The following is a 27,314-nucleotide window of genomic DNA, read 5'->3' on the forward strand; positions in this document are numbered from 1 at the left end:
TTCAAACGTCCTGGCTGTCAATTTAAAAAAAATTCACATGGACCAGCAATGAAAATAAAGTAAATAGGAATTCAGTAATGGATCATTTTTATCAGCAAGGTTTAAAAGAGAGAAAACACTCAGATACAATATCAGCAGTAACATAGTAAATCATTTGGTTTAACTAATCAGTTAATTGGGAAATCAATATTAGTCTCAATGATTATGGCACTGAGCTCTTTTCTACTTTTGTGAACATCTACTTCAATATTTCTCAATCTGTCAGTTCAACTCAATTTATTTCTGTAATGCATTTAACAATGGACTTTGTCTCAAAGCAGCTTTACACAAGTACAGAAACATAAAATAAAAATTTTAAAGTTTACATTTTAGCTAATTCTGGTTTTCCAATGATCAATTAATAAAACTCATTTGGTGAGATGATAAAAAACTTTTTGTGTTTGTTTTCTTCCTATTCATTGGTACATTACCAAAAAATACGTAATCAAATTATACAATGTTTACATTTCACATTTAATTGCATTGGATTCTTATTAATTATTAGATATAGATTCAGAAGTTTTTGGATGTTTTTTGTTCATTCAGGATGAAGAGTTAAAGCCTGAGTGCTGAGTGTGAATGGATGTTGTTCTTTATAATACATGTCTTTTGCAGACACATTTCATTTCATCTGGTTAAAAAAGAGACTATTATTCCTAAGTAAACTTTTATTTCATTACTTTATTAATGCCAGTGTTGGTGTCTATGCTGAAATATTTGTAATATGGGGATTAGTTACTCAGTAAAATGTAGTTGTTATTTAATTAAAGAAGTGAATTGTGATGAGGTTTTTGTGCAGCACTGCAGCTTGTTGTGTCACTGTGTGGATCACGAGCGCAGTAATACACAGCTGTGTCTTCAGTCTGCATGTTCTGTCCCCGTAAGGTCACAGAGTTACTGGAAGTGTCTCGAGAGACCACAAACTTGTCTTTAAGTGAATCTTTCTCATAAATATCTCCATCGTATTCAATTAAATTGATCCATTCTAAAGATTTTCCTGCAGGTTGCCGAATCCAAGCTGTTCCATAGTGGCTGCTATCAGTGATAGAAGCTCCAGACACTTTACAGGTGATGGTTAAAGTCTCTCCTGGCTTTATAAGCAGTGAGTCTGGCTGGATGAGCTCAGTAGCACAGAACACATCTGTAAAAAGAGAAAAAGAAAAGGTGGACATGTCGAACTGAAAGGATCAGATGAAATAATAAAGCTTCAATGCAAACACTCACAGGGGGCGAGAGCCAGCAGCAGCAGTGGAGCTGAAGCAAACATGTTTGTGTTGAAGGAAGACTAATGAGAAGTGTTTCCTCTCTAGATCAGAACGCTGCTAATATTACAAGAGGAGATGCAGATTTGCATAAACATTACAGAGAGGCTGTGTTGAGTGTCAATGAGTGAAAATGATAATTAGATAAACGATCCTTTGTCGTTATCAGTCATGTGTAGGCTGCACTCTAGAGAATTACATTAACACAGAAATTATTCTCATGTCTGGAAATTTCCTGCTTTCTGTTATGAGAAGGTGAATATGAACATGGCTGAAGCTGTTAAAGCCAAACTTACAGTACAGAGGTACAGTTAGACTACGGAGTTCACATATCCAACCCATTCCAGAGCTTTCCCTGGTTTCTGTCTGATCCAGTGCATGTTGTACTCAGTCATAACAAAGCCGTGTATCTTACAGGAGATCTTCACAGTTAAAGTTGAGATATTTAATGCATGAAGTTACTGCTACAAACCTGAAGATACTTATTTTCTAATAATCAATGGCACTGATTACTGTGATCACTTTTCCTCTTATACAGCAGCAGTCTGTGAACGGTGACAATTTATTTATTAATTAAAGAAGAATATGGTGAACTCTATTTACGTTTAATGTTACAGTTAATGTTATGGAACTTTTGTGAAATGTATGTATTCAATAATCACTAATTAAAGTCAGACATTTTTCTGTAAATGTTATTTATTTCCCTTTTGGTTCCTCTGTAAGAATATGACTATAAGAGACAGTCTCAGTGTTCATTGTGTCACAGAATTACATAGAAATTGTGGAGTATCTAGATCTGACTGAGGATATGAGAATATGTTGTACTTTAATGAAACCTACAATGTTACAGTATATTTGTTAAGCTGTAGCGCCACCTGCAGATCTTGTGAAAATGTGCTGTATATTGAATATCCTTTTCTCTTTGACCACATCTGGGATTTTGGACAATTGATTAACATGTTTGTACCACTGAGGTTTCTAGCACAGTAATAAACAGCAGAATCCTGGACACTCAAACCAGTCAGCTGCAGATACACCATGGTTTTAGGAGTTGTGTCTGGTTATTTCCAAATGTCCCTCAATGTGTTTGTGTATATTGTTTTACTGGCATCATACCAGATAACCCCAATCCATTCTAGAGCTTTTCAGGCTTCTTGTGTCTGATCCACAATTTCTCACATGTTTACACAAATTCAAATTTGTTGATGTGATTATTATTAGACACAGACTCTACAGTATATAAAGTTCAGGTAAGTGATCTGATCATAATAGTCTTTAGAGATATAATAATCGTCAAGTCAAGTAATATGGATTTAAATCAACAATATTAACATAAACAAATAACTAGCTTGAAATGTTTTGGGATAATTTGTGGGATATATATATTTTTGTTACACTCACACTAAAATACATCTTTCACACTTTCTCACATATGTTCAAACAAATTCTCATTTGTGTTGTGATTTTTATTAGTCAAAGCCACAAAGGTCTATAAAGTTAAGGATAGTGATATGATTATAATTGTCTTTATGAGGTGCAGCAATGTTAGAGATAATATTATGGGTTTAAGTAAACACTAATAATTTAATCAAATAACTAGCTTGAAACTTTTTGTGATCATTTGTTGGATTATTGTTTTTTATTTAGACTCGGATAGTGTGTTGTGTCTTGTGTCCTGTTATTGTGTCACATTGAATGAGGAGTTTTTGTACAGGGATGTTGTTTATTCGTCTCACTGTGGTTCACGAGCGCAGTAATACACAGCTGTGTCTTCAGTCTGCATGTTCTGTCCTGTTAATGTCACTGTGCTGCTGGACGTGTCTCTGGATACCTGAAACCTGCTTTTCAGTTTCGCACTGTAGTAAGTGTTACCATCACCACATATACATCCGATCCATTCCAGAGTTTTTCCTGCAGGTTGTCGTATCCAGTGTGTACAGTAGCTGTTATCAGTTAATGAATATCCAGACACTTTACAGGTCAGAGTCAGTGACTGACCAGGAGTTAATACTGTGGATCCGGTCTGGATCAGCTCAACACTGTGAACACCTGTTAAAGAAAAGTTATTTTAATGATGTAAAAGCAAAAAGTTTTAAGGAACCAAAACTGTATTACATGTCAAATGTAAAAACACTTACAGTGTACTGCTGCCAGCAGCAGCAGCAGTAGGGATGTAGAGATCATGGTGTGTGTTGGAGCAGAAGAAGTAAAAGCTCTTGGTCTTTGTTGCTTAAATATATAACAGAGAAGGACATTTGCATAGAGACACTCCTTATCTTAGGGTCAAAATGGGATGGATTCTTATATACATAAATATAAATGAGAAAACTTCCTCATCTTTTAAACATGTCTGTATTTTTTAGAGATATCTATCACTGCAGCTTGAGTTCATGTTTGAACCAATAAGAAGCTTAAGGCAGGTGTTATTGAGTAAATTTATACACTTTCAGGTGTTTTCAGGTGAATTTATAATAAGAAAACACAGCAAACTTTATTTCTATTCATTTATCATTCTGTTTAATTTAGAACCTTACATTATAACAGCATTATAAAATACATCGTGTCATGTTACTGAGAAACCTCACAACCACAGGAGGATGTAGTTACATAAATTATAGTGTTTTTATTTGTCCAACCTGTGTTTAACAACCCAAATAACTAATCACACATTATGGAAAGAGTGAAAAAGAAGAGAAAATGTAGATATTTGTCTGATAATGACTGATACTGAATGAGTCTCATACAGAATGCAGTTTGTGGATTCACTTTTTTTCACTTTATTTGTTGAGCTCTGCTGCCTCCTTCAGTTGTTTCAGTTATTGAAACTCAGACTATGAGAACAGACTGTGTGTTAAACACAACACACTGCTGGAAACATGCTGTATTATTCCTGAATCCACTCATTAAACACTGATTCCAACTGCTGGTTAAAATCCTGTAAAAATGAAGGGATTAATAATGGTTCAGAATGAAGACTCTTTCAATAATGTTATAATAATTCTTTTTTATTTAAAAATGACTTTGTGTGACTGTATTTTAAAATGCTGCAAACGATTCTGACTTCATTCCAGTGGAAGAAAGTGAAAGTGTTACTGAGATGATTTATTAGTTACACTGAGAGGATGTCTGTAACATGTCTCATAAGGTTTTTGTAAGAGGAATCCACTATTCTGTCTCACTGTGTGTAACGAGCGCAGTAATACACAGCTGTGTCTTCAGTCTGCATGTTCTGTCCTCCAATTGTTATTGTGTTAGTAGAAGTGTCTCTGGAGATGCTGAACTTATTTTTCAGTTTCTCACTGTAAGCTGTACTCCCACCAGTATAGATGTATCCAATCCACTCCAGAGCTTTTCCTGCAGGTTGTCGAATCCAAGCTGTACCATAGCCCGTAACTGAATATGAAACCTTGCACTGGATGGAGAGACTCTGGCCTGGCTGGACTGTCATGGAAGCAGGCTGAGTCAGTTCCTCACCATGCACATCTGTGGAGGAAAACACATGGTGATATCTCACACAATATATGCTGCACCTTTATTCTTCATCTAGTAAATGAATGAATTTGATAAAGCACTCACAAGAAGCAGCTGCCAGCAGGAGCAGTAGAGATGTAGAGAACATGGTGTGTGTTGTTTGGACTGGAGTCTTCTCTGTTCTCCAAAGTTTAACAGACACCATCACATCATATAAATAGAGTGAGATCCAGCTCTGACACTTGGATTTGTTTATCTGCTGATGATGGGAGGAGAATGTATCTGAAATGTATTTAAAGGAGGATGTGTGGGTTTATGAACTCAACTTGTTCCCTTTGGAGTTGTGAACATGTTTTCTCACAATATTCATGCTATATTTGATCTAATATTGTGATTTACAGCATTTACTGCCACCATGAACATAAAGAATGACTGGAGTTTTTCTTACAAATGATAAGTACTGTAGTTCCTGCTAATAAGCGTGTTATACAAGAATCTTTATTCTTGTGGAAGCAGTGAGGGTTTACTTATTTTTTCACACATGGCTCCATATTAGTTTCATTTATGTTAAATAAATAAGGACATGATGTTATATATCATGTGTTCTTGTTCATCTGAGGTTTTATTACCTCATTTGTAGACCTGCTGAAGACCTGTTAATTTTTATTATGTCTTGATAGTTAAACCCAAAATTCAAGAGGGTGCACTTTTGTATTCACATGACTGCAAATATGTTGAGAAGTGAATTAATAATCTTTCAACAGTGTAAATGTCCAGACAATGTTCAGAAAAGTCCAATAAACGTTATCAAGTGGTAACATGTAAGTCAAAGACACTGTAAACATTTTATTTCTTTCACCTCAATGAATCTGTAAATGTGGGGTTTGTCATGTGTCTATAGTAAGTCTGTGTTTATGTACTGATGTCTAAGGGGAAGTATCACTGTGTGTCACGGGCGCAGTAATAAACTGCAGTGTCTTCTGTCCTCATGCTGTTCATCGATGGTGAAGCGGCCCTGAACAGTACTGGAGTAATATATGTTACTACTGTAGATGCTTGCAACAAATTCCAGTCCTTTCCCAGGTGCCTGTCTATTCCAAGCCATCCGGTAGCTACTAATGTCTAATCCAGAGGCTGTGCAGGTCAGTTTATGAGACTGATCAGGTTTGATGGTCACTGGATCAGACTCGATCAGTGTCTGACTGCAGGAATCTGAAATCGAAGAATAGTCAAAGGTAGGAATTAACATTAAAAATGAATGAATGAAAAAATATTTTAATTATGTAATAAATAATACTAACATTGAATGAAGATTGCTAGAGTAAAGTAACACAAAACTCTGCCTAGTCCCATCTCAAAGAATTAAAATGATTCCTGCTGCTGTAAATGAACACAAACTGCTGCTATGTTGTTGGGCTGAATGTTTCAGCATAAATGGTTCAAACACAGGATTTGGTTTGCATGACACACCCACTAGAGATATAAAAAACATCCACAGAGGAACAGACGAGAGGAGAAAAAGCTTCCTGTAAAACTCCGGGTGTGTTTCATGCTGTCAGCTTCATCACTGCTCTTTACTCATTAGATCTCATGTCTTTTTAGTCCATCACTGTGGATCACTGGAACATCCAGAAGAACATAAAGTTTTCTGATCACTGATTATCACTGAACAACACAAACGTGTCCAGTCTTTCATGAGGTTGTCATTTTTTAGCTAATCCTGGTTTTCTGATGATCCATTAATAAAAATCATTTGATGAGATGATAAAACACTTTGTGTTTCTTTTTCATTTAATATGTACATTACCAGAAATTCATGATCAAATTATACACTGTTCATATTTCACATTTAATTGCATGGGATTCTTATTAATTATCAGATATAGATTGAGGAGTTTTTGGATGGTTTTTGTTCATTCGGGATGAAGAGTTAAAGCCTGAGTGCTGAGTGTGAATGGATGTTGTTCTTTATAATAAATGTCTTTTGCAGACACATTTCATTTCAACTGGTTAAAAAAGAGACTATTATTCCTAAGTAAATTTTTATTTATTTATTTTATTAATGCCAGTGTTGGTGTCTATGCTGAAATATTTGTAATATGGGGATTAGTTACTCAGTAAAATGTAGTTGTTATTTAATTAAAGAAGTGAATTGTGATGAGGTTTTTGTGCAGCACTGCAGCTTGTCGTGTCACTGTGTGGATGACGAGCGCAGTAATACACAGCTGTGTCTTCAGTCTGCATGTTCTGTCCCCGTAAGGTCACAGAGTTACTGGAAGTGTCTCGAGAGACCACAAACTTGTCTTTAAGTGAATCTTTCTTATAAATATCTCCATCATAAAAAATGGTGTTGATCCATTCTAAAGCTTTTCCTGCAGGTTGTCGAATCCAAGCTGTTCCATAGTGGCTGCTCCTATCAGTGATAGAAGCTCCAGACACTTTACAGGTGATGGTTAAAGTCTCTCCTGGCTTTATAAGCAGTGAGTCTGGCTGGATGAGCTCAGTAGCACAGAACACATCTGTAAAAAGAGAAAAAGAAAAGGTGGACATGTCGAACTGAAAGGATCAGATGAAATAATAAAGCTTCAATCGAAACACTCACAGGGGGCGAGAGCCAGCAGCAGCAGTGGAGCTGAAGCAAACATGTTTGTGTTGAAGGAAGACTAATGAGAAGTGTTTCCTCTCTAGATCAGAACGCTGCTATTATTACAAGAGGAGATGCAGATTTGCATAAACATTACAGAGAGGCTGTGTTGAGTGCAGCTCTGCAGCTGTTAATCACACTCACACCCCGTTTCATCTCCATATCAATTTAATGTGGAAAATAATTCAGCTGTTTGTTATTATTAATAATGATATGAACGTGTTGTGATGTAATTAACGCTTCCTGTGATGGTCAGATTTAAAACTGATCTATTTCCAGTTCCCTCAAATTAATCTGTATCTCTACCATAATCCATGAAAATGATAATAATTAGATAAACGATCCTTTATGTTGTTATCAGTCATGTGTAGGCTGCACTCTAGAGAATTACATTAACACAGAAATGATTCTCATGTCTGCAAATTTCCTGCTTTCTGTTATGAGAAGGTGAATATGAACATGGCTGAAGCTGTTAAAGCCAAACTTACAGTACAGAGGTACAGTTAGACTACGGAGTTCACATATCCAACCCATTCCAGAGCTTTCCCTGGTTTCTGTCTGATCCAGTGCATGTTGTACTCAGTCATATCAGAGCCGTGTATCTTACAGGAGATCTTCACAGTTAAAGTTGAGATATTTAATTCATAAAGTTACTGCTACAAACCTGAAGATAATTATTTTCTAATAATCAATGGCACTGATTACTGTGATAACTTTTCCTCTTATACAGCAGCAGTCTGTGAACGGTGACAATTTATTTATTAATTAAAGAAGAATATGGTGAACTTGTTTTATGTTTATAGTTACAGTTAATTTTATGGAACTTTTGTGAAATGTATGTATTCAATAATCACTAATTAAAGTCAGACATTTTCTGTAAATGTTATTTATTTCCTTTTTGGTTCCTCTGTAAATATATGACTATAAGAGACAGTCTCAGTGTTCATTGTGTCACAGAAATACAAAGAAATTGTGGAGTGTCTAGACCTGACTGAGGATATGACAATATGTTGTACTTTAAAGAAACCTACAATGTTACAGTATATTTGTTGAACTGTAGCGTCACCTGCAGATCTTGTGAAAGTGCCCTTTATATTGAAAGCACTTTTCTCTTTGTCCACATCTGGAGGAGGATTTTGTACAGCTGATTAACATGTTTGTACCACTGTGGTTTCTAGCACAGTAATAAACAGCAGAATCCTGGGCACTCAAACCAGTCAGCTGCAGATACACCATGTTTTTGGAGTTGTCTCTGGTAATTTCCAAACGTCCCTCAATGTCTTTGGCGTATATTGTTTTACTGGCATCGTACCAGATAACCCCAATCCATTCTAGAGCTTTTCCAGCTTTTTGTCTGATCCAGTGCATGCCATAGCCACCAAAGTTAAACCCAGATCCTTTACAGGAAAGACTCAGAGTTTCTCCAGGTTTTTTCACCACTGAACCAGTGGGAATAGACTCAAGACTCTGACACTGAATACCTGATACAGAAAAAAGAAAACATTAAAGTAAGTAAAATAAAAAAAAATAATGTCTAATATATTTGGGATTCTGCATGAGAACTCACCTATGAAGCTGATTACAAGCAGGAATAAGGAGAGTGGGATCTTCATGGTGAGTGTTGATGAGACTCGATCTCTCCACTCAGCTCAGCTGCACATAAATACTGCATGGACACACAGCAGTCTGGATTTGCATCATGACGTCATGATAGAAAACATGTGGGGGTTATGATGATGTAACAGAGAGGAATAGCGACTAATCCTTCAACCTACATTATCATAAGTTCGTGTTAGTGATATGATTATTACAGTGTTTATCATGTGCAGTAACATTAATAATTTTGTATTATGGTTTAAAGTCTATATTACAATTATTTTAAAAAAATAACTAACTTTAATCTCTTTGTTCTCATTTGTGGATTATTCATTTATTAGTTTACTTATTTATTTTGCATTTTATAAGATTTGAATAGATCAGTGTTGTGTCTTGTGTCCTGTTATTGTGAACTCTGTCACATTTGCTAGTGATCAATCAATCACTTGCATTACATTAGCAACACCTGGGTGCTACTTACCCTCTTAATTCCTGTGGAAGCAGTGAGGGTGTACTTAGTTTTTCACATGTTTTACACATACTTCTTCATATTAGATGCATTTATGTTAAATAAATAATGACATGTTTTTATACTGTATGTCATGTGTTCTTGTTCATCTGAGGTTTTATTAACTAATTTGAAGACCTGCTAAAGACTGGTTGAATAACAGCGCTGGAGTAATATATGGTACTACTGTAGATGCTTGCAACAAATTCCAGTCCTTTTCCAGGTGCCTGTCGAAAGGTAAATCCAGATGCTGTGCAGGTCAGTTTATGAGACTGATCAGGTTTGATGGTCACTGCATCAGACTCGATCAGTGTCTGACTGCAGGAATCTGAAATAGAATATTCAAAGGTAGAAATTAACATTAAAAATAGAACAAAACTAAATATTTTTAAATGATGTAATAAATCATACTAACATTGAATGTAGATTGTTAGAGTAAAGTAACACAAAACTCTGCCTAGTCCCATCTCAAAGAATTAAAATGATTCCTGCTGCTGTAAATGAACACAAACTGCTGCTATGTTGTTGGGCTGAATGTTTCAGCATAAATGGTTCAAACACAGGATTTGGTTTGCATGACACACCCACTAGAGATATAAAAACATCCACAGAGGAACAGATGAGAAATCTATTTCTGTAAGTGTCACATTGTCAGGTCACTAACTGTTCTGTTTGTAGTATAAGTTAACGCTCCCTAACACTACTGCTTGGGTTTGAATTAGAATTTTTCTTGCACTGAGATTTACATAAATACATGAACTTTTCTGATCAGCATTTGTATTTAAATCAAATATAAAACCACAAAAAGTGAGTATAACTTTAGAATTTCTAAAATACACAGAATATTGTAGTTAAATATGAATCACTTTTACAGAATCCCAAAAATCATTAATCTGTCCGGTGAGTTAAATGAAGCTGGAGAACGATTAGTGTTTAAAAAAGAGACGCTGAATGTGTTCAAATAGACTGAGAAGATTTTCTTTACAAAGACAGAATTCTAATTATATTAATTGCTTAAATTCTATGTTGGAATAAAGGTTTTGTTCAAAAAAGATAAAATCTGACTTTATGCGGACATTATGTCATTTTAACAAAAAAAAAAAAACAATAGACTTAGCTAACACTAAATATAAAACCTCTATGGAATGAATTAATAACTAGTTATAACATTTAACAGTAAACTATGATATACAATAATCAGTGGCATTTGGACCCCTTAATGAACGCAAAGAAAAAACTCTCAGGAATTGAAATGTTATATTTTATTGTTATCTCAGATTTCCAATGACTTCCAGTCCCAACAAACTCCTGATTCTAATACCTATAATTTAGACATGATGTACACTAAAATGTTTAAGGTAAAAAAAGTAGTCTATCTGTTACAGTAACTACTTTAGGACATGTCAGTAGCTGTATCCTGCAGCCCCTTCACCATTACACCAAATGAGGAATAGTACTATTTTGCATGAGGTTAAATTATGTAAACTCTGTCCCTGACTATACATCAATAAAGCTGGGTGACTAGAGAGCAGCTCCCACCAGTACAGCCTCAACTGTAACCATGCTGCTTGTATATCTCCTGGTGTTGGACATATCTACGTCCTGTAAGTTTGTTTAACTTGAAGGGCTCCAGTACTCAGTTTGGTGGTCCTGGAGATGCTGCTCCCGATCCCTACTGACTGAGTTCTCCCAGTCAGAAAGTTCAGGATCCAGTTGCAGAAAGAGGTGTTCAGTTCCAGCAGGCTCAGCTTCTCGGCTATGAGACTCAGCTTGCCGTTATGTTGTTTTGCACCTCAAATGGAGCAAAAAAGTCAATCAGCGCATCTGGTAGGGAGGCATCACTATCACAGGCAGGTGAAACTGTCTTGTAGTTCGTGATTGCCTGTATGCCCTGCCACATGCGCCGGGTGTCTCCGCTGTCCTGGAAGTGGCTGTGGATTGTCTGGGCATGTGCATGCTTTGCTTCCCTGATAGCTCAGGACAGTTTGGCCCAAAGAACAGTAATTGCCCCTGTTCTGAAAGATAGGTCTCTAGTCTTCAGCAGCGAACATACTTTAGCAGTCATCCACGGCTTCTGTTTTAAGCGTGTGGTGATGCTCTCGGAGACAGTCACGTCATCAATACACTTGCCGATGTAGCTGGTCACTGATGCCGTGTACTCCTTCAAGTTGATGGAGTCACCGTTGGTTGCAGCCTCCCTGAAGATGTTCCAGTCAGTGCACTCAAAGCAGTCCTGAAGAGCAGAGGTGGCTCCTGCTGGCCAGGTTTTCACCTGCTTTAGAGCAGATTGCTAACAGCCCCATAGCGTTTACATAGTGCCTCTTTAAGATTAGCACTGGGGGGAATGTACACTCTGACAACAAAAACCGCTGTGAAGTCCCGTGGTAAATAAAATGGCCTGCATCTAACAGTCACAAACTCCACTAGCGATGAGCAGTAACTAGAATCTAACACATACTTCTTGCACCATTCCATCTTGATGTAAACATACACACCTCCACTGCGAGACTTATCGTAAAGAGCTGCATTTCTGTCAGCTCGAAATGAGGTGAGCCCGTCTAGCTGAATGGCAGTGTCCATGACTCTGTCGCTGAGCTACGTCTCTGTGAAAACAAAGACACAGCAGTTTCTAAACACTTGCTGTGTAGTGCGTTCGAGTCAGATGTAGTCTAGTTTATTGTCCAGGGAGCAAACATTGGAAAATAGAATGGACGGGAAAGACGGCCGGCTGAGGTTTGTTTTTAGCCTAGCACCGACACCCGCTCACTTACCATGCTTCCGCTTCCTCGAGCACCACTTTAGCTTTCCCCTCACCTGATCTCCAAAATCAGGTGACGCCGAGGACCGGAGGCCTGGTCTCCGCAGCAAGCCGAGGTCGCAAAGCCTATCCAGCACATCAGTGTGCAGGTTAGTTATTGCATGATTTCTGTATTTTATTCACTTCTGGCAGTTGTATACAAGAACACCGCTGTCTCTGATGTCCATGTACTAGTAATAGTCGGGCTTAAAAGACGTAAATAAAAACCTAAAAAACAGCATGAAAGGAAAACTTTTATACTGAGTGGAGCTTATTTCAAAGACAAGGAATACTTGCATTTATTCAGAAATGAATTCAACATCAGTGACAATGTCCAGAACAGTCCAGTAAAAGTGAGCAAGTGGTAACATGTAAAAGTCACTGTAAAATTTCTAGTCCTTTCACCTCCATAAATCTGAAAATGTGTGTTTGTCATGTGACTGCAGTAAGTTTCAGTGTTTTTGTACTGATGTCTAAGAGGAAGTATCACTGCGTGACGGGCGCAATAATAAACTGCAGTGTCTTCTGTCCTCATGCTGTTCATCTGCAGATACACCTGCTTCTTATGGTTGTCTCTGGAGATTGTGAAGCGGCCCTTAACAGTGCTGGAGTAATATATCTCATTACTTTCCCAGGAGATATATGCAACCCATTCCAGTCCTTTTCCAGGCGCCTGTCTGATCCAAACCATACCATAGTAAAGAATGTCTAATCCAGACGATGTGCAGGTCAGTTTATGAGACTGATCAGGTTTGATGATCACTGATTCAGACTCGATCAGTGTCTGACTGCAGGAATCTGAAATAGAGGAATATTTAAAGGTAGGAATTAACATTAAAAATTACTTTAAAATATTTTTTAAATTATGTAATAAATAATACTAACATTGAATGAAGATTGCTAGAGTAAAGTAACACAAAACTCTGCCTTGTCCCATCTCAAAGAATTAAAATGGTTCCTGCTGCTGTAAATGAACACAAACTGCTGCTATGTTGTTGGGCTGAATGTTTCAGCATAAATGGTTCAAACACAGGATTTGGTTTGCATGACACACCCACTAGAGATATAAAAACATCATGTGTTTCAGACAAAACATTGCTGTGTTGAGTGCAGCTCTGCAGCTGTTAATCACACTCACACCCCGTTTCATCTCCATATCAATTTAATGTGGAAAATAATTCAGCTGTTTGTTATTATTAATAATGATATGAATGTGTTGTGATGTAATTAATGCTTTCCTGAACTACATTCTGGTATAGGCTGAAACCCTCTAGAGGCTTTATCTGACGAATCCAGAGAGAAAGAGCTGAGAAGATTCTAGATCAGGTGTTTTTAAATCCTAAAGAAGATTTATGATCTCTAGTGAGCAGAAGCTTTTTTAATCAAAAGTCTAAAATAATCTGCTTCAAGAAATGGAATCAGGAGTGAAGCAGGTGACTCGTCTTCTCTAAATTGCCCCTCGGTGTGAATGAGTGTGTGAACGTGTAACATGACCAGAATGTACGCTCAGTGTTCCTGGGATGGACTCTGGAGCCTGCACTCTGACCCAATAAAACACTTCCTAATGATGACCAAGTGACTGAATACATTACCCTGATTATTGTCTCGTGATACTGAATGATTATATGATTAGTTACAGTATATATATCCTTACACCTCTAATTCCAGTAGTTTTGTTCTCTATTAATAAGAGCACAGACATGTGTTCTCTTCTGGACTCCTGAACACATAAAACCTGCAGACGCAGACGGGGAAAATTAGCTGCAGTTTATTTACAGAGTCATTTAAAGAACCGGAATATGAACATGTCTGAATCTGAACTTCGGGTGAGCAAGAGGATGTTTTTGTATTATAACAGGGTGAATTTGCATAAACACACTTCAGCTGTTAGATTTCATAGTTTCATGAATCCTTCTTGAAAACAAGCAGCTGCTGCCCCCTACAGGTGATTTTTAATTCCAGGAGTTTGTAGTAGTGATGCTGCAGTAAACATCTACATTTCAGTTTGATCTCTCGTCAGATTCTGTGCTGCTGAACAGACTCTGTGTTTCTAAATTCAGGAAATGAACCATCGACCTGTAGTGTTCCTGCAGCTGGCATCACAATCAGGAGGAATAAAAGCATGAATAGTACAGTATATAGTCCCAACTAGTCATCACAATCATTGATTTACCTCCATTCAAATACAGAAATACACCATAATGTACATGTGATGCATAATGTGGATTATTATTATAAATATTAACAACTGCTAGAAGAGATTGTTATAAAGAGGAAGACCTGAGTGCTGAGTGTGAATAGATGATGTTGTTTATAATAAAGGTCTCTGGGGTGCAGCTTCCTGCTGAGGGAATATTTACAGCTCATGAGGACGTGCTTGTGTAAGTTTTTGTACAGCTCTGGAGCCTGTTGTGTCAGTGTGACTCTCGTGCACAGTAATAAACTGCCGTGTCTTCAGCTTTCAGACTCTTCACTTCTAGGTACAGCAAGTTTTTATTGGTGTCTTTACTGATGGAGAACTGGCCCTGTAGAGACTGAGCGAATGCAGTGCCAGTGCCACCATCAATGCGCCCGATCCACTCCAGTCCTTGTCCTGGTTTCTGACGGATCCAGTGCATCCAGTAGCTGCCCATTGAGAATCCGGAGACAGTACAGGACAGAGTGACCGACTCTCCAGGTCTCTTCACCACAGAATCAGAGGAGGTCAGGGACTGTCCATAAGAATCTGGAAGAGAAGAATAGAACTCAGTAATGTTCTCTTATACTGATTATACTGCTAATAATCTTCACATAAAAAACATAAACTTACATGAAATGAGTAGCAATAAAATACACTGTCCTAAAATAATCCTTCTCTGATTTTTGCTTCACCCAGGTTTAAAGTGTATGGGAGTGTTATCTCTCACAGAGCTCACTGGAAACTAGAGCAGCCAAGAACATGCTGTTTATACACCACTCTATTTGAATAGGGAGCGTCCATGACCACTATGGAGGTGTTCAACCCACAACCACACGCTGCTCACTGGATAGATGAGTGGATGATAAGGTACTATGTAAATCTCTACAACAGAATGTTTCTCTATCAGAAAGGGAACCAAATGGAATCATTTTTAGAAGACACCTCACTCATCTAAGGAACACATTAGGAAACCTAAATGTAGGAATGGTTACGTGGTGATGGTTTATTTCACACAGACGGCTTTCTCCTGCTCCTGTATTGAGAAGGAGTAAAGCTCAGTGACAGAAAGTAAGGAATAAAACACTTGGGGAGGTTTTGTTACAGAAAAATAATCAACAATGAATCAAAGCAGAGTTTCTGTTATCATCACAACATGAAGTCTTTTATTCATCACCAATTACAATTTTTCCATTAATTTATTATTTATTTATTAATCTTGTGTTAGGGCCAGAAAAACATGTTATTTCCTGTTATCTTGTTCATTATTACAGCTAGAAACAGTCCTTCCCTCAACACGTCCTGAAACTGCATAAAAAGTACAAACTTTTCTGTCCTGAAGACTTTCTCGTGCTGTAAATAAAGTCACAGCTTTAACCCTGATCTCGCTCTGACACTGGAGACTCCTTCCAACAACACAAAATAAACATTCTCTTTACAGAAATCTTCATCATATCAAACACTGCAGATAGTTTATCTTCTAATTAAATGTTCTCAAATAATTTATAATTCAACATTTTCCTAAATGTTTGAGAAGTTTTTAAATGATGTATAAAGTGTTTGGAATGTAGGGATTAGTAACTCAGTAAAATTTAGTTATTATTTAATTAAAGAAGTGAATTGTGATGCAGTGTTTTTGTGCAGCACTGCAGCTTGTTGTGTCACTGTGTGTTATACGAGCGCAGTAATACACAGCTGTGTCTTCAGTCTGCATGTTCTGTCCTCTCAGTGTCACCGTGCTGCTGGAGGCATCTTTAGAAATACTGAACTTGCTTTTTAGAGACTCTTTATTATCTATAACTCCACCCCCCCAAATGTGGTTTATCCATTCCAGAGTTTTCCCTGCAGGTTGTCGAATCCAAGCTGTGCCGTAGCTGTTATCAGTAACTGAGTAACCGGATACTTTACAGCTGAGGATTAAAGAATCTCCAGGCTTTAACATCACTGAGGTGTCCTGAGTGAGCTCTACTGCACATTCCACATCTGAAAAAAAGACATGTCACAATTCCAGTCAAAAATCTATGTACAGTAGGTTATAACTGCAGGAATTTACTAGCAGCTCTGAGATCATTAGTGAAGTGAAACTCACAGGATGAAGCTGCCAGCAGCAGCAGAACTGGAAGGAACATCGTATAACTAAAAGCAGTGCTAAACTCTCCAGAGCCCACAGTGACCGTGGCTGATATTTCTCTATATGTAGCTGTAAGGGGAACATTTTACATATTCATTTGCATATTGTTATGCTGATCTTCTACAGGTGTCAATAATCACAGTGAAAAATGTTTCCTGGTGTTTAAATTAGTTTGTATTTATTTTACACTGAATCTGTAAGTTACATTTAGTATGTAAATGACTTTCATCCTCTGATTTTAAACTGTTTCCATAGTTCTCACTCTGTCTCTGTTTGTAGTATTTGTTAACGCTCCCTACCACTTCTGCTGCTTTGGCTTGATTTTTTCTTACACTGTGATACACATAAAAGCATAAATATAAAAGTGAGTCAAACTATTACAGTGTGTATTGGGACTGTGATGTCTACTAGTTTATTGGTTTGAGGAACAGTCAGAACCACATTCACACAGCATGCTGACAGAGCTGTTATTTCTACCTGTAGCTTTTTCAAGTGTTTCCAGGATCATAGAAACAGGGTTTATGTATATTTTCATTCCTGATAATTAGTTTAGGCCACATCTACTTTAGGGTTATCCAGGTACATTTATAGATAATTGGAGCAGTAAATAGATATAAACTGTGTTCAACTGTGTTACAATTATAAGTTAAGCAACTTCAGTTAGTTCAGTTACAATGTGTGTCTGGTTTTAGTACAGCTGCTTCCTCAGCTTCAGTCACTGTGGCTTGTCGGGTGCAGTAATAAACCGCAGTGTCCTCTGTCCTCATACTCTTGGCCTCTAAGTACTGTGTGCTTGCTGAGACGTCTTCTGTAAAGGTGAGCTGGTTCTTCACAGACTCTGCATATGTTGCATCATTATTGCCTGTATACATCCAGCCAAGCCATTCCAGAGCTTTCCCTGGTTTCTGTCTGATCCAGTGTATGCTGTAGCTTGTCATTGAATATCCATGTATCTTACAGGAGATCTTCACAGTTTCTCCAGGTCTCTTTACCACAGCAGGAGACTGGTCCAGTCTGATCTCATCACTGCTGACACCTAGCAGATAAAACATAACAAAGATCATCAACACAGTCAAGATATTCTGAGGGAAGAAATAAACAGTACAGAAGTCTCAGGTACCTTTGGTTAACATCATAACAAAGATGTAGTACTGAGTGACCTTCAGCCCCATCATCATGCTCTTTGATTCAGTCGTATGACACAAACTTCAAACTGCAAGAGGCTGTTTTTAATAACAGGGTGAATTTGCATAAACCCACTTCAGCTGTTAGGTTTCATCGTTTCATGAATCCTTCTCAAAAACAAGCAGCTGCTGCCCCCTACAGGTGCATATGCAAAATATAATGTTCTTGCTGAAAAAAAAAAAAGTTGGTAGGAATTCCTAAACTGAACATTTTTATCAGAAAGGTTTAAAAGAGAGAAAACACTCAGATACAGTATCAGCAGTAACATAGTAAATCATTTAAATTTGGATTTCTAATCAGTTAATTAGGAAATCAATATTAGTCTCAATGATTATGGCACTGAGCTCTTTTTCTGGCTTTGTTTATCTACTTCCATACTGTAGTTCTCAATCTGTCAATTCAATTTAATTCATTTGTATAACACATTTAACAATAGATCTTGTCTCAATGCAGCTTTTATAGAAAAATAAAATAGTTTAAAATTGAGATTACTATTTATCTCTAATGTTTATCCTTAATGAGCAAGTCTGAGGCAACAAGTCAAGAACATTTTTTAAGGTGATATGAGGAAAGAAACCTTGAGTCAGGAAACAAGGGTGTCTTCAAGGATAAAAAGACCCATATGCAGGGATAACATTAAGGGGTTTATTAAGGGAAAAAATGGCAAAGGGCTAGAAACACTAGGGACAGATACAGATTCCTGCTGCTGTAAATGAACACAAACTGCTGCTATGTTGTTGGGCTGAATGTTTCAGCATAAATGGTTCAAACACAGGATTTGGTTTGCATGACACACCCACTAGAGATATAAAAACATCCACAAAGGAACAGACGAGAGGAGAAAAAGCTTCCTGTAAAACTCCGGGTGTGAACATTCTCCTCTACTTATTGCAGACAAATATATTTTTGACACTACCAACTGCTTAAGGTGAACACTTTCTAAAAAACACACTTACGAATTTGCAGTCTGTGAATATTATACTTCATAAATAATAAGTACATCACTTTCCGGTGTACATCAGATCAGCTCTCACATAGCAGCCCTTTTCTTATGCTTGTAAAGTAATAGTGATGATACTGAGAGCTTACACATTACAGAGGACACACAAAGAATTCAACATTATGAATTCCAGTAAAAAGAGTGAAATGGTGAAAGGAATCACTATATACAGATTTATCATTTCCTACAATTATGTAAAAATCAATCCCACTGGACAAGGAACAATGATTCACTGGACTGCAGGAAAGTAATCTGGTCATTATCAATATAAATCATAATTCATTTATAATGTGATGTAGAGACGACATGGTTTATTAAGTAGATTTGAAAAGTACACATTTAACATGTAATTGTAGTTTAAAATTCATCACTACAGTCTCATCTAATCAACTGACAGACTGCTAGCTGGTGTTGTCGTCTCTCTTTTCTGAGAAACTTAGAAGGTGAAACATTGAAGAAAGTCACTGTTTCTGTCTCTAACTGTTTCTGTCTCTAACAGTCTTCTATACTGAATGTTTTTGTACAGCGTCTTCATTGATCTGTCTCACTGTGATTTAAGAGCACAGTGATAGACAGCTGTATCTTCTGTCTGAAAGTTTTGCCCATGTAAAATCACAGTGTTGCTGGATGTGTCTGGGGACGGATCTCTTTCTTTAGTAAATCGTTGCTGCCAGTATCACTGGAGCTACAGTACCAGCTGATCCATTTCAGCTCATGTCCTTTTTGTCATATCCAGTTAGTACTGTCTAGTGGGTGAGTTTCCAATAATCTTACAGGGGACTGAAAATTGTTCTCCAGACTTAACCAGCATGACTTCAGGGTGAACCAGTTCAACAACAATCAAGCCATTATTCAGGTGCATTCTATCAACAGCAAAACATTAGTTACCATTTACTTACTATGTGGTTGATCAAATGGTGTGGATTATTCAGTCTGGCTTTTTAAGAATGGTGTCATTAGTGTTTATGACTTTATGAAAATCCCAGGAGAACATGTTCTTATATTTATGACACTGTCAGTCATTAAATTTTCAACTTGTTGTTTAGATCTTGTGAATAAAGAAAGAGCGACCATCACAGGCCTTAAAGCTTAAAGAAAAACATAATGTGCAATCATTTCAAATGTGTTTGAAGTTTAAATATACAGGATACAGATAAGGACCAAAGGTCGAGTAAACCTTCACTGTTGGTCTGTTAGTAAAATTGTAAAATTATATGTATTACAAATACAAAAAAGATGTAAAAACATTTCTCCATCTGTCTTTGTCTGTAATCGTATATTATTTCCTTTCATGAATATATGAAGCGTGATGAAAAATAAAAATGGATCTGTGTAGTGGTTGGGGAAATCTCATCAGACGCAGGTGGAGGAGAATTTTATTTCAGTGTACTTGGAGTTTTTGTACAGGGATGTTGTTTATTTGTCTCACTGTGGGGTAACGAGCGCAGTAATACACAGCTGTGTCTTCAGTCTGCATGTTCTGTCCTGTTAATGTCACTGTGCTGCTGGACGTGTCTCTGGAAACCTGAAAGCTGCTTTTCAGTTTCTCACTGTAGGCAGTGCCCCCACTACAACATATCCTTCCGATCCATTCCAGAGTTTTTCCTGCAGGTTGTCGTATCCAGTTTGTACAGTAGCTGCAATCAGTTACTGAATATCCAGACACTTTACAGGTCAGAGTCAGTGACTGACCAGGAGTTAATACTGTGGATCCGGTCTGGATCAGCTCAACACTGTGAACACCTGTTAAAGAAAAGTTATTTTAATGATGTAAAAGCAAAAAGCTTTAAGGAACCAAAACTGTATTACATGTCAAATGTAAAAACACTTACAGTGTACGGCTGCCAGCAGCAGCAGCAGTAGGGATGTAGAGATCATGGTGTGTGTTGGAGCAGAAGAAGTAAAAGCTCTTGGTCTTTGTTGCTTAAATCTATAACAGAGAAGGACATTTGCATAGAGACACTCCTTATCTTAGGGTCAAAATGGGATGGATTCTTATATAAATATAAATGAGAGAACTTCCTCATTTTTTTTAAACATGTCTGTATTTTTTAGAGATATCTATCACTGTATCTTGAGTTTATGTTTGAACCAATAAGAAGCTTAAGGAAGGTGTCAATGAGTAAGTTTATTCACTATCAGGTATTTTCAGGTGAATTTATAATAAGAAAACTTACAGATTTTTTTTATTTATCTACAAAAGGAAACTTTTTTTTCTATTAATTTATAATTTAATTTAATGTAGAACCTTACATTATAACAGCATTATAAAATATATCTTGTCATGTTACTGAGAAACCTCACAACCACAGGAGGATGTAGTTACATAAATTATAGTGTTTTTATTTGTCCAACCTGTGTTTAACAACCCAAATAACTAATCACACATTATGGAAAGAGTGAAAAAGAAGAGAAAAGTAGATATTTGTCTGATAATGACTGATACTGAATGAGTCTCATACAGAATGCAGTTTGTGGATTCACTTTTTTTCACTTTATTTGTTGAGCTCTGCTGCCTCCTTCAGTTGTTTCAGTTATTGAACCTCAGACTATGAGAACAGACTGTGTGTTAAACACAACACACTGCTGGAAACATGCTGTATTATTCCTGAATCCACTCATTAAACACTGATTCCAACTGCTGGTTAAAAATCCTGTAAAATGAAGGGATTAATAATGGTTCAGAATGAAGACTCTTTCAATAATGTTTTCTTTTTTATTTAAAAATGACTTTGTGTGACTGTGTTTTAAAATGCTGCAAACGATTCTGACTTCATTCCAGTGGAAGTAAGTGAAAGTGTGACTGAGATGATTTATTAGTTACACTGAGAGGATGTCTGTAACATGTCTCATAAGGTTTTTGTAAGAGGAATCCACTATTCTGTCTCACTGTGTGTAACGAGCGCAGTAATACACAGCTGTGTCTTCAGTCTGCATGTTCTGTCCTCCAATTGTTATTGTGTTAGTAGAAGTGTCTCTGGAGATGCTGAACTTATTTTTCAGTTTCTCACTGTAAGCTGTACCCCCACCAAATTCAGGAAGTGAACCATCGACCTGTAGAGTTCCTGCAGCTGCCATCACTAATCAAAAATGACTTTGTGTGACTATGTTTTAAAATGCTTTATCTTTTAAAGTGTGACTGAGATGATTTACTAGTTACACTGAGAGGATGTCTGTAACATGTCTCATAAGGTTTTTGTAAGAGAAATCCACTATCCAAGTCTGTAGTTTTCAGATTTATTCATACTAGACAATTAGCGTTAGTATTAAGTTGCATGTTATGTATCACTTCATCATGACTGCTACTGCATGTGCTTGAATATACAGAATTTTCAAGATTTTATTTAATTTATTTTTTCTTGTTGAAATTAGCAACCACAAATGTCTGCAATACAATGTTCACTCTTCAGTCAGGTCTTTGTCAAATGTTCATCATTGACATGACCAAATGCAGACTACTGTAAATGGTGCTCATCACAGCGTGACCTTGGTTTTTGTACAGCTGTATATGTAATCTGAATGACTGTGGCCCTCGGGCACAGTAATACACAGCTGTGTCCTCAGTCTGAAAGTTTTGCCCCTTTAAAAACACTGTGCTGCTGGAAACGTCTGCAGAGAAACTGATTTTGCTCTTGAGTGAGTCCTTTACAGAAGAGCTGCTGCCACACACATATCCGATATTTTCCAAAGTCTTGGATGGCGTTTGTCGAATCCAGTGTGGACAGTTGCTGGATATTGAGAACCCAGAGAATTTACAGGAGATGGTAAACACCTCTCCAGGTCGCACCACTATATTATCTGACTGAGTAAATTCAACCGAATCCACACCTGTAAAGAGCAACACAGAATCAAATGCTTTGTTTTACGATACAGTCAATTCTCTTTCATATCCATAAGAGATGCACAATGAAATAAAAAAGTTATTTTAGCGAGTGAAAACTGTACTTACATGACACAGCTGTCAGAAACAGCAGGAGACAGATGGAGCTCATGGTGATTTGATTAGCACCAGGTACGGCTACTGATCCAGAATCTCCACAGTTCAGAGAGCTTTTTATTACGTCTCTGTTCCTGACTTGATGAGAAAAAGAGAGAGGAGGGAGGAGACACAGACTTACTGTACATGCAAATTTCTCATATTGTGTTGTAATTGCAAGCACCATCCTCTTTCATTCACATTCACAGAAGAGGACTTGCAGTCTCTGCTCACTTTATTCAACAATTTGAAATTTTGCCTACTCCATACACACCTAACTGAAATGATATAGTATAAATTTATACAGTCTCCAACTTCTTACTATCAATTGGTATGATTTTCTCCTTATCTCTATAATATTTATAATTTCCTACAATTATGTAGAAGTCAATCCCACTGGACAAGGAACAATTACTCAGTGGACTGCAGGACAGTAATCTGGTCATGAACAATCTTAATCATAACTTAAGTATAATGTGATGTAGAGATGTCAGTGTATATTTTCTTGGTTTAAAAAGTATACATTTAAAAAATCTAATTGTAGTTTAAAATTTAGCACTACAATCTCATCAAACCAACTGACAGAAAGCTAGCTGATGTCATCTTCTTACACTTCTGAGAAACTTAGCAGGTGCTAATAATTTATTGTGTAAAGTAAAAACAAAACACATGAAATTGTGTAATTCTGCATCCTTTGGTTCTACTGTGACATGAAGTTACTGCTACAAAACTGAAGATAATTATTTTCCAATAATCAGTGGCACTGATTACTATGATCACTTTTCCTTTTATACAGCAGAAATCTGTGAACGGTGACAATTTATTTCTTAATTAAAGAAGAATATGGTGGATTTGTTTATAATTACAGTTCTTGTTGTGATAATTTTGTAAAATGCATCCTTTCAATTCACGTAGGCGATAAATTTTAGTGAATATTCAGTAAATGTTATTTATTTTCCTTGTTGTTTCTTTCAGGAAATTATGACAACTGTATAAGAGACAGTTCCAGTGTTCAATGTCTCACAGAAATACATAGAAATTGTGGAGTATCTAGATGTGACTGAGGATATGAGAACATGTTGTACTTTAATGAAACCTGCAATGTTACAGTATACAGTATTTGTTAAGCTGTAGCGCCACCTGCAGTTCTTGTGAAAATAACCTCTATATTGAATAAGCTTTTCTCTTTGACCACATCTGAGATTTTGGATGATTGATTAATGTTTGTACCACTGTGGTTTCTAGCACAGTAATAAACAGCTGAATCCTGGGCACTCAAACCGTCCAGCTGCAGATACACCATGTTTTTGGAGTTGTCACTGGTAATTTCCAAACGTCCCTCAATGTCTTTGGCGTATATTGTTTTACTGGCATTAGTCCAGATAGCCCCAATCCATTCTAGAGCTTTTTCAGCTTGTTGTCTGATCCAGTTGTCTGATCCACACTTGCTCAGACATTTTTACACAAATTCTAATTTGTTCGTGTGATTATTATTAGACAAAGACACTACAGTTGTGATTATAATAGTCTCGATTCAGATTTTTGCCTATCCTCTGATACTAGTGTTTTTGCCTATCCTGATCTCTGCCCGTCTGTGTTTGCTCAATAAAATCGCTGCAAATGGATCCCCAGCCGTATGCCTCCTCATTACACTTACATTATAACAGCATTATAAAATACATCTAGTCATGTCACGAAAACCTCATGTCATGAGAAACCTCTTAACCACAGGAGGATGTAGTTACATAAATTATAGTGTTTTTATTTGTCCAACCTGTGTTTAACAACCCAAATAACTAATCACACATTATGGAAAGAGTGAAAAAGAAGAGAAAATGTAGATATTTGTCTGCTAATGACTGATACTGAATGAGTCTCATACAGAATGCAGTTTGTGGATTCACTTTTTTTCACTTTATTTGTTGAGCTCTGCTGCCTCCTTCAGTTGTTTCAGTTATTGAAGCTCAGACTATGAGAACAGACTGTGTGTTAAACACAACACACTGCTGGAAACATGCTGTATTATTCCTGAATCCACTCACTAATGCACTCACAAGAAGCAGCTGCCAGCAGGAGCAGTAGAGATGTAGAGAACATGGTGTGTGCTGTTTGGACTGGAGTCTTCTCTGTTCTCCAAAGTTTAACAGACACCATCACATCATATATATAGAGTGAGATCCAGAATTTTTGCAGAATCCCAATAATCAAATGTCTGTCCGGTGAGTTAAATGAAGCTGGAGGACGATTAGAATGTTTAAAGTGATAGTTTCTTCACAAATACTGACATCTAGAGGCACATAAAGAATTATAATTATAATAATAGCTTAAATTGTGTGTTACACCGACATCCACTTCAGCAAGCTGCACAAACACTTTGGAATAGATTGGTGTTGTATTAATGATGGCTTAACTGTGTATTCACTTGTGTTCGGGACAAGAATTTATTTTAATATTGAGACAAAGATGAAACCATATGTAGATATCTTTGAACTACAGAAGTGTCTTAGCTCTGCTAGCTCATATATACCAGACCCCTCTGGGAACATGTGTACTGCAGGGAGAGGAAGATGACAAGGGATGTTTTTGTACAGGGCTTCAGTGAGTTTGTAGTGTTGTGTCTCTGGCACAGTAATACACAGCCGTGTCCTCGACCTGAAAGTTTTGTCCTCTTAAATAAACTGTGCTGATGGATTTGTCCTGGCTGAGACTGATCTTGCTCTTCATCGTGTCTTTGAGATTAGTGCTACCACCATCACACAGATATCCGAGCCATTCCAGTGCTTTTCCAGCAGGTTGCCGTATCCAGTTAATACAATAACTCGACACTGAGATCTTACAAGAGATGGAGAACGACTCTCCAGGCTTCACCAGCACAGAGTCTGTCTGAGTGAGCTCCACACCTCCAACACCACCTGTGAATAAGAGCGACAGAACATCATCAACAGTCATCAAGTCATTTTCACGAAACGGGAATTAAATCTAAATTCATTCAGCCGACACGGAGACGTACAGAATGCAGCTGAAAGCAGCAGCAACACTGATAATGACAGCATTGTTGTTGATATAAAAGTGAAGTAAAGTAAAATGCTCAGCTGTTGTCCTCCTCCTCGCTACACACACACTCACACACACACACACACTCACACAGACCTCCTTAATGTAAGAGACACAAGTGGAGGATTTGCATGAAAAACATCATCATGATCTTGAAGTCTCAGGTTTACTCATTTATACATTAACGTTCTTCCTCTTAGAAGAATTGGTCTTAGAGTGAAATGAACAAAACACTAACATTAACTGAACTAAACATGTTCGATCAACAAGCATCTAAAATGAGCCTTACACGATACATTTCTAGAATATAGGCTGTGTATTTTGAGACCTGGATGTGTGTATTTCGATGTGTATTTGTATGTGTGTATTACAGTATGTATTGAGACAGGGATGTGTGTATTACAGTGTGTTTTGGGATTGTAGTGTGTTTATTACAGTGTGTATTTGTCAGGGACACGGTGTTAAAAACAGACCCAAATGCAGGATAGCTAAAATAAAAGGGTTTATTATCTAAAAAACACAAAACAGGGACAAGGACAAAGACGATATCAGACATGACACGACTAGACACGGGATGACAGATGACAGCAAGGATTCCGCACTGCCATAAGCAACACGGCACAGATAAATAGACATGATGAGAATTAAACCATGAGGAACAGGTGTGCAGAGACAGGGAGGAAGAGACAAGGGCGGGCAGACACGTGAACATAGAACATAAACAGTCTGGATGGATCCTGACAGTATTAGCACTGGGGTGTTTGTATGAAAGTGTGTATTGGGACTGTGGTGTGTGTATTAGACTGTGCATTGGGACTGGGATGTGTGTGTTACAGTGTGTATTAGGACAGTGTGTTTTATACTGTGGTGTGTGTGTTACAGTGTGAACTGGGATGGGGGGGTGTGTTATTGTGTGTATTGCTAGAATGATGTGTGTATTATAGTGTTTATTGGGATTCTGGTGTCTTTATTACAGTGTGAATCGGGATGTGTGTATTGCAGTGTGTATTGGGACTGGGATGTGTGTATTACAGTGTGTATTGGGACTGGGATGTGTGTATTACAGTGTGTATTGGGACTGGGATGTGTGTATTACAGTGTGTATTGGGACTGGGATGTGTGTATTACAGTGTGTATTGGGACTGGGATGTGTGTATTACAGTGTGTATTGGGACTGGGATGTGTGTATTACAGTGTGTATTGGGACTGGGATGTGTGTATTACAGTGTGTATTAGGACTGGAATGTGTGTATTACAGTGTGTATTGGGACTGGGATGTGTGTATTACAGTGTGTATTAGGACTGGAATGTGTGTATTACAGTGTGTATTGAGACTGGGATGTGTGTATTACAGTGTGTATTAGGACTGGGATGTGTGTATTACAGTGTGTATTGGGACTGGGATGTGTGTATTACAGTGTGTATTGGGACTGGGATGTGTGTATTACAGTGTGTATTGGGACTGGGATGTGTGT

The 27,314-nt window shown here is 37.3% G+C and overlaps 10 gene segments (V, D, J or C); all 10 read right to left on the reverse strand.

Annotated features, from left to right (window-relative positions):
- Window positions 1-788: 788 nt before the first annotated feature.
- LOC113646056 lies at window positions 789-1,420 on the reverse strand. The segment is given in 2 exon segments: window positions 789-1,180; window positions 1,264-1,420. Coding segments are annotated over 2 exon segments (420 nt in total).
- Window positions 1,421-3,048: 1,628 nt separating this feature from the next.
- On the reverse strand, window positions 3,049-3,485 carry LOC125138697 (the record flags this gene model as incomplete). The annotated part of the segment is given in 2 exon segments: window positions 3,049-3,350; window positions 3,440-3,485. Coding segments are annotated over 2 exon segments (348 nt in total), but the record flags the coding sequence as incomplete, so codon positions are not given.
- A 3,411-nt stretch (window positions 3,486-6,896) lies between these two features.
- LOC125138673 lies at window positions 6,897-7,505 on the reverse strand. The segment is given in 2 exon segments: window positions 6,897-7,291; window positions 7,375-7,505. Coding segments are annotated over 2 exon segments (423 nt in total).
- Window positions 7,506-8,372: 867 nt separating this feature from the next.
- Window positions 8,373-27,314, reverse strand: part of LOC125138666 — a 52,198-nt gene continuing 33,256 nt past the window's right edge. Inside the window, 1 exon segment of the V gene segment in view lies at window positions 8,373-8,897. Within this exon segment, the coding sequence occupies window positions 8,479-8,897 (419 nt within the window).
- The window catches only part of LOC125138692, a 36,993-nt gene continuing 24,037 nt past the window's right edge, over window positions 14,359-27,314 (reverse strand). The window contains 1 exon segment of the V gene segment in view: window positions 14,359-15,042. Within this exon segment, the coding sequence occupies window positions 14,732-15,042 (311 nt within the window).
- On the reverse strand, window positions 16,059-16,636 carry LOC125138675. The segment is given in 2 exon segments: window positions 16,059-16,476; window positions 16,583-16,636. Coding segments are annotated over 2 exon segments (420 nt in total).
- Window positions 16,806-18,917, reverse strand: LOC125138669. The segment is given in 2 exon segments: window positions 16,806-17,660; window positions 17,745-18,917. Coding segments are annotated over 2 exon segments (429 nt in total).
- LOC113648035 lies at window positions 20,141-20,687 on the reverse strand. The segment is given in 2 exon segments: window positions 20,141-20,552; window positions 20,642-20,687. Coding segments are annotated over 2 exon segments (408 nt in total).
- On the reverse strand, window positions 21,748-23,100 carry LOC125138664. The segment is given in 2 exon segments: window positions 21,748-22,637; window positions 22,759-23,100. Coding segments are annotated over 2 exon segments (621 nt in total).
- On the reverse strand, window positions 25,370-25,952 carry LOC125138686. The segment is given in 2 exon segments: window positions 25,370-25,697; window positions 25,796-25,952. Coding segments are annotated over 2 exon segments (360 nt in total).

The sequence above is a fragment of the Tachysurus fulvidraco genome, chromosome 15 (genome assembly GCF_022655615.1).
Source record: "Tachysurus fulvidraco isolate hzauxx_2018 chromosome 15, HZAU_PFXX_2.0, whole genome shotgun sequence".
Classification (NCBI taxonomy): Eukaryota; Metazoa; Chordata; class Actinopteri; order Siluriformes; family Bagridae; genus Tachysurus; species Tachysurus fulvidraco.